The sequence below is a fragment of the Lolium rigidum genome, unplaced genomic scaffold (assembly GCF_022539505.1).
Source record: "Lolium rigidum isolate FL_2022 unplaced genomic scaffold, APGP_CSIRO_Lrig_0.1 contig_33343_1, whole genome shotgun sequence".
NCBI lineage: Eukaryota > Viridiplantae > Streptophyta > Magnoliopsida > Poales > Poaceae > Lolium > Lolium rigidum.
Window position 1 is genome coordinate 9,235 of NW_025900231.1, and position 7,742 is coordinate 16,976.

At 44.9% G+C, this 7,742-nt stretch overlaps 2 protein-coding genes across 2 annotated transcripts; both read left to right on the top strand.

Annotated features, from left to right (window-relative positions):
• The first annotated feature begins 911 nt into the window (after positions 1-911).
• On the top strand, positions 912-5,298 carry LOC124681068 (2-oxoisovalerate dehydrogenase subunit beta 1, mitochondrial-like). The gene is made up of 13 exons (XM_047216038.1): positions 912-1,268; positions 1,932-2,043; positions 2,132-2,167; positions 2,500-2,559; positions 2,919-2,976; positions 3,083-3,180; positions 3,512-3,601; positions 3,756-3,824; positions 3,899-3,985; positions 4,466-4,561; positions 4,639-4,716; positions 4,835-4,921; positions 5,000-5,298. Exons 1-13 carry the CDS (start codon positions 1,069-1,071, stop codon positions 5,033-5,035), a joined length of 1,107 nt encoding a protein of 368 aa, XP_047071994.1. The 5' UTR covers positions 912-1,068; the 3' UTR covers positions 5,036-5,298.
• A 470-nt stretch (positions 5,299-5,768) lies between these two features.
• On the top strand, positions 5,769-6,749 carry LOC124681069 (NADPH-dependent aldehyde reductase-like protein, chloroplastic). Its single transcript, XM_047216040.1, has one exon. It carries the CDS (start codon positions 5,784-5,786, stop codon positions 6,591-6,593), a length of 810 nt encoding a protein of 269 aa, XP_047071996.1. The 5' UTR covers positions 5,769-5,783; the 3' UTR covers positions 6,594-6,749.
• The last annotated feature ends 993 nt before the right edge of the window (positions 6,750-7,742 follow it).

Sequence of the window (7,742 nt, forward strand, 5' to 3'; positions counted from 1 at the left end):
AAAAAATGACAAAGTGTATAATGAATAATGCGTATCTTCAAAACTCCACTTTTTTAAAGATGTTATCATTTTTGTACAGTGTGGAATATGAAGAATTTAGCATTAAGATTGCATGCTTTTATATATCATTGCTTACACACACATTTGTTTTCGTTTTTTTTTTTCTGAAACTTGTAGATATAATTTTAGTTTTGTTTTTAAAAATGAATGGTTCTCTGAAGCCTGCCTGACCTCCATTTGCTCACTCCATGGTTTTGTGACATTTCCTAAATAAAAATTCAAATCTAGCAGGCAATGGTTATGTATCTCAAATCTGCATTTAGAGATATCTTTCAACCCAACCAATTGAGCCGTTGACTCTACGATAGGCGACATGGCAAGAAGCTGTTGAAGAATGCAATTGAAGGTTCTTCGAGTTCAAGCTCTCTCCAAACCTTGCCTCCAATTCTACTCTTTTGCTTAGACAGTTTGGATTTTCAACAAGATGCTTGCTTTGTGCCAAGCTGATTAGATTCTATTTACAGTTTGGACAGTTTGGCCGTTGAAGATGCTTGTTTGGAAGAAGTTCCAGGTATCCAAACAAGTAGAACACATCAATAAATAAACAGCTTTGTTCAAAAAATAAATAAACAGCTTGTTTACTGTTCAAAGAGTGCCATGGTCCACGATTAACACGTGAAGAATTCAGGCAAAAAATAAAAGGGAGTTGTAAAACGTGAGCTGATTGAATAATCCAATAATTAAATTGAAAAAACGAATACTACGGAGTACTAATAAATATACTCCGTACATACAGCTAATATCGTTGAGTTGAGGCGCTAGTCCGACCCGATTTGCCAAACTAAAGTAAGCGTCACGAGCGTTTGGTTCTCCTGTCAGGGGATCTGGCCCGCGCGCGTCGGAGTTTTAACGAAGCACGCCTGCTCACTGACTAGAGTGTGCTTATCTCTCCACGTCACTTGCAGTTGCAGGTCCAAGAAGCCATCAGCTGCGCTTCTCCTCCAAGAGCTGCCTGCGCCCACCTTCCGATTCTCAGGAGAAGAACCGCTCGCACGTTGCGAAGCTTCGATGGCCATGAAGGTTCTAAGGGAGGTGGGGAAGAAGAGGAGCGGAGCGGCGGGGATCGGAGGGAGCAGAGGCTTCGCCGACTGCGCCGCTGCTGCGATGGGGGTGCCGGAGAGGAGAGAGGGTGGCGGGGGGACGAAGCCGGTGAACCTGTTCACGGCCGTCAACCAGGCGCTCCACATCGCGCTCGACACCGATCCCCGGTCAGCTCAGCGCCTGCCTACTCTTGAATCTTGATTAGCCCTGTTGCTTTGATGCTTTGTCCTCTAGCCCTGTCAAGTTTGAATCATTTCAGGAAGGAAAGTAGCACCTTATTCTCAATCGTTTTAATGTTTCCCTTTTGCTGGGATATGATACGTTCCACTGCAAACTCAAAATATGAAAAGGCATTCAGATATCATGTCAGTATACCAGTGTTCCCAGTACATGGTCGTTGCATTCAATCCGACTATGCACTGCGCCGTGAAACAATAATACTCCTTCCGCCCCAAAAAGGATGTCGCAGATTTGTCTAAATTTGGAGGTATCTATACACTAAATCATGTCTAGCTACATCCAAATTTAGACAAAATTGAGACATCCTTTTTGGGACGGAGGGAGTACCTGTTGTGGCTAGATTGCTACCTGCACTCGGCGGCAATTGTTTGTTCAGACAGTTAATAATGTAATTTGAAGTGCCCTGACGCTTAATACTGTAATTTTAAACTGTTTTGGCAACTCAGTGTGCGAAGTCACAGGATTTATACTTTCTACTTATAATGAAATATGTAACAGCTAGTCTATGGAACAGCTTTCCCAGATTACGATCCATTTGAGCTGCTTATACACACATTCCAGTAAATTCAAGATGGTTTTGATTTTCGCAGCTCCTATGTCTTCGGAGAGGATGTGGGTTTTGGTGGTGTCTTCCGCTGCACAACAGGGCTCGCTGATCGATTTGGCAAAAATAGAGTATTCAATACACCATTGTGTGAACAGGTGCACCTTTACTTGGCATACCTGCTGAAACTTTTACTGGTATTTTATTGTCCTGACCAGTGACCGCTGACCAGTTCTTCTCAAACAGGGCATTGCCGGATTTGCTATTGGCTTAGCAGCAATGGTGAGTCACATAGAACATTGACTTGTTTGTTTGTTTTTAATAATGCTGTTGAGGTTCCTTGATTTGCTAAATACTAGATTGTTCATGATTATCTTTTACAAGTTCAACAGTTGCAAAACTGACGTGTTATTTGTGATTTATCATACATCATTACCTTCAATTAAATATTTAGATGAAGGAAACCTTAAACTCTTTACTTCAGTTAAGTAACTATTTGCTTCCTCGCAAAAAAAATGTATTTCTTCGCAACTCAGTGAATCATTAATTCATTATTCACTTCTATCGTCTTGTCAATGGAAGCCTCACTTGTTTTTTCTTTCACCAACATGCAGGGCAACAGAGCTATTGCTGAAATCCAATTTGCAGATTATATCTTTCCAGCATTTGATCAGGCATGTCTCTGATTTTATTCAGAATGATTTTACCTACTAGCGTAGTCTTTTTCTTCTTAAGGTAGCAGACACTTTAAAATAGTTGCTACGTGGACTGCATTATATTACATGGTATTAATTTCAGTTGCTGGAAGTAATTTACCTGTTTGTTGCCAGAGATAACGATAGCTTCTCTTTCTTAGTGAAATAATTTTGCTACAAGCACTTGCAATGCTTTATCATCAACTCTGAACTCTGAATTGATCCTGTAGCATTCAGTTGTACAACCATTTCAGATCTTAACCATTGCCAAGTCGATTGAATTTGTATTGGTTTGAGCAATGTTTTGTTCCAACATATCCATACAACTTCTGATGCAGCTCGTCAACGAAGCAGCTAAGTTCAGATATCGAAGTGGAAATGAATTTAACTGTGGAGGTGGTTTTTTCCCTTTAAAAAATGGATTATTCTATAAACCATGCCTTTTTATGTAATTTAATGGAGAATCATCCTGAAGTTATCGTCATAATACCATCTTTTCTAGGTTTAACAATTCGATCACCATACGGTGCTGTTGGACATGGTGGTCACTACCACTCGCAGTCACCAGAGGCTTTCTTCTGCCATGTTCCTGGCCTGAAGGTAGAGTTTGTACCTCTTATACTCTGTCGATGAACTGTAATTCTTGTACAGTAATAATATTTAGGAGAAGTGTAAACCAAATTGTTCACATAAGTTAGAAAAGTTATTCGTAAAATCAGGTAGTATAGCAATATCAAGCAACATTTTCTTGTACTCCTGCTTGATATACACTACTGGACATTTCTGAAACTGTACCAACAAAATATGCATGTTCAGTTGCCTGTTCAGATTTTGCCCAAATATTAGTCAAAGTTGATGGTTCAGAATATTCTATCTTCAATTTTTTTCTGCTATTTCTTTCCTGATTATACTAAGAAAAACACAACTTCAGGTTGTCATACCTCGAAGTCCACGTGAGGCCAAGGGACTGTTGTTGGCAAGCATTCGTGACCCAAACCCAGTCATATTTTTCGAGCCTAAGGTAGAGCAAAAATTTGAAAGAAGTTCATCAGTGGGATAATACTTGTTACATATCATGTTGTAGGATAGTTGCATGATAGCAGATGATGTAAAATATTGAATTGTTCATTACAGAATGCTCTTACAACCAGCTTTCATTTTTATTTTTCTTACAGTGGTTGTACCGTCTGTCTGTTGAAGAAGTCCCTGAGGGGGACTATATGCTGCCTTTATCTCAAGCAGAAGTGCGCATATCTCTATCCTGTATACTGTTTTTCTTATGAGGAAACCAAAATGTTTATGCAATTTTATACTCTAGGTGATTCGCAAAGGAAGTGATATAACACTTATTGGTTGGGGAGCTCAACTTGCAGTGCTTGAACAAGCATGTGAAGATGCTGCAAAGGTCAGTTATTTACACGTGTTCTTATATACGAAATTCAGTTAACTGGTTGCATGCCAAAAAAATCTGAAACAGCTAGCATCAATATATATTCAGTAAACTAAACATAGGTAAATATCCTGACTCAGTTTATCCTGAATCAACGCGGCGAGAAAGGTTTGGAGCTACCTAAACTTGATTATATACATTCTGAATTTCAGAATGCACATGTTAATCTAGGTCCAGGAAGACATGATACATTTCATTTTAAGTATTAACATCGAACAACAAAGAACCCTAATTTTAACTACAGTCGACTATCATGGTGTATCGACAATGCAATGGCTATTTCTTGTTGTCCACATCAATTAATTACGAATAGTGGCAAATGATACTTGTGTATTTTAGTGTTGCTTCTTGGCCGTTCCACATCTTGATTCATCTCATATCTTCATTATCTCGCTCCGTTTTTCATAAACCATAACTCACACCAGTATATTCCAGGATGGAATTTCCTGTGAGCTCATAGATCTAAGAACACTGATTCCATGGGACAAGGAAACAGTTGAGGCCTCTGTCAGCAAGACTGGAAAGCTTCTTGTAAGTTTACCTCTTTGCATTTATTTATTATTACTCGATTATCATCATCTTCTTCAGTGCGGGAAGTACTATCGCAGATTAGTCATGAGGCCCCGATCACTGGGGGGTTTGGTGCCGAAATTGCTGCGTCCATTGCGGAGCGCTGCTTCCTGAGGGTAGGGCACTAAATCTTCCAACCATTTAACAGTACAACAGAACACATAAGAGAAATATTCACTCACATAATCATCCGGAAGCTGTGTGATCAAAATTGCTGAACTCGATCTACTGCAGTTAGAAGCGCCTGTCGCGAGGGTCTGCGGCCTCGACACCCCTTTTCCTCTTGTTTATGAACCGTTCTACATGCCCACAAAGAACAAGGTAATGCATCACCCTGTGATTTGATCTTTCCCCTGCTTTTGGTATGCAGCTCTAGCCCTGATCTGTTGCCTGTTGCAGGTCCTGGATGCTATTAAAGCAACTGTAAATTACTGAGGTGCAGGAGGAAGGTCGTGCTGCTTGTGTTGCACACTGATAGTGGATACAGCAAGAATTGTGTGTACGTATATATTGCTAGTCTGTAGCCGGAATACGTGTCGACAGACCAGTTCATTTTATATAATAAACCCAATAAAATTGCAAAATTCAAGTGATTACTCTGCAATTGTCATTCTTTTCTCTCATTGTACGGCTACACAGTTATGACCGTGCACTGTGTCATTAGCGTGAAGGAATTTCTCTCCAGAGAGCCATCATCATTATTCTTTTATTTGAAGGAATTTCGCATAAAACAATTCGATTATTGGAGGGTAATGAAGTGCAGAGAGGTTTAAATCGTGCAAACAGAGCCTGAACTATACTAACATCTAAGTAAAAAATAAAATAAAAAGAGTAACTAAGAAACTGTTTTTGAGAGTTGGGGCTGAATTACATTTCTCTATCTTCTGACCTGCCAACTGGGATAGTTCCTTCCAAACAGAAATTATGAAGGTGGCCAAATAGGCCGAAGGGAAGAAGCGTGACGATCACGAGAGTTCCACATACTGCACTGCATCGTCACCCCGTCGTCCCACTCGTGCTCTGGACCACCCATGGCTGAGCTCCTGCAACCACAAGATCCATGGACGCAGACGTCGTGTAGCTGACGACAGACGTGGAGCGCGCGCGCGCCGCACACGCACGGCTACTCCATCACCCGTACATAACGCCCGACGCGCACGCGCGGATAGCAACCAAGATCAAAATGGCTGACACTACCACCGCTGCAGCAGCCGTCGCTGCCGTCGCTGGCTCGTCGGATCCCGCGGCTCTGCCGCTCGCCGGACGCGTGGCCATCGTGACCGGCGCGTCGCGCGGCATCGGGCGCGCCATCGCGGCCCACCTCTCCGCCCTCGGCGCGAGCGTGGTGCTGGGCTACGCGTCCAGCGCGGCCGAGGCCGACGCGCTCGCCGCGGAGCTCCCGCGCTCCGTGGCAGTGAAGGCCGACGTGTCCGAGGAGGCCGGCGTTCGGTCCCTCTTCGACGCCGCCGAGTCCGCCTTCGGCTGCGCCGCGCCGCACATCGTCGTGGCCAACGCCGGCGTGCTGGACGACAAGTACCCGTCCGTCGCCGACACCGCCACGGCGGACTTCGACCGGGTCTTCGCCGTGAACACGCGCGGCGCGTTCCTGTGCCTCCGCGAGGCCGCCAACCGGCTGCCCCGCGGCGGCGGCGGGCGGATCGTGGCCGTGACGTCGTCCGTGGTCGGGTCGCTCCCGACGGGGTACGCGGCGTACACGGCGTCCAAGGCGGCCGTGGAGGCCATGGTGCGGACGATGGCTAAGGAGCTGAAGGGCACGCGCATCACGGCGAACTGCGTCGCGCCGGGGGCCACGGCCACGGACATGTTCTTCGCCGGGAAGAGCGAGGAGATGGTGAGGCGGAACGTGGAAACCAACCCGATGGAGCGGCTCGGGGAAGCCGGTGACATCGCGCCCGTGGTCGGGTTCCTCTGCACCGACGCCGCCGAGTGGGTCAACGGCCAGGTCATCCGGGCCAACGGCGGGTACGTGTGATGTTCAACTGTTGGCTGCCCCTGCCATTGGCCATTTTGGCGGGAGTGAACACTCATGCTTGCTGTTGCACAAGACTACTCATCTGCGTCCTTGTTTATTTATCTTGGGTCAATTAAAACTGAACAGAAGGAGTAATACAATGGGGTTACTGGTGCTCGCTACTGTCTACTCATCTGCGTCAAATATTCCTAAATCTCAGTAACGAGAATGCTGATCAATGTCCAACGATGCTGGTTTTCAACTAAAAAACCCCACTAGATTCGCTACAGTTGCCATTTTCAAGGTTGCAACTTATGGTGACGGAGAATCATGAAATTGGAATTGTGCTCTAATGTTATATACTCCGTAGTTGTGTTCTAATGTTCAATTGTTGGCTACTCATCCTCGTTTTCAACTCAGTTCACATATAACCTACAAACCAAAAAAAAAACCACTCTTTCTATATAAAACAAAGGCACTAAATTCGCTACAGTTGACCTTTTTACATGTTGCAATTTTTTTGCTTACGGAGAATCAGGAAATCGGAATTAACATTCGCTACAGTCTTGTTAGAGCATCTCTGGTTGATTCCTTGAATTTTTTAAAAGAGTAAAAATTTCGTTTTCACAGATTACATTGGTCCCTCAAAGCTTTAGAGGAGTAAAATTTTTAGTCATCGTGGTCTCTGTTTCTTAAATATAATCAGCTGCGACTCATCTCTAGAAAAATTGCGCCCTCCAACCCATGCCGATAGGCTCCTCCGCAGGCACCACATCGTTGTCTGTATTGGCTCCGGCGACCAGCTTTAAGATCTTCCGAGACCCGAAAAGCCTCTCGCGCCCTCTCGACCCACTCGGACCTGCTTGTCGGTTGCCGCAGTCGCTAAATTTGAGCCATAGCTCCGCAGACATTGTGTTCACTCCGTCGCCCAAAACTCCAACCGGCAAGCTTCATCCTCTGAGCCCCTTCACTCCGTTAGTCTCGCATCCCCACCACCACTCGCCTGTTATTGTCGTCGCTCCGCCGCGTCCACGTCAATTTGGTCGCCGAAAAATCAAATCGGCCACCGGCACGGTTCATCCACCAAGCCCCTATGTCGACTTTGGGCCGTCTCGCAACCCCACCTGCCTTCTCATAGCTTCAGCATCAGCCGACACCCTCACCTCACCC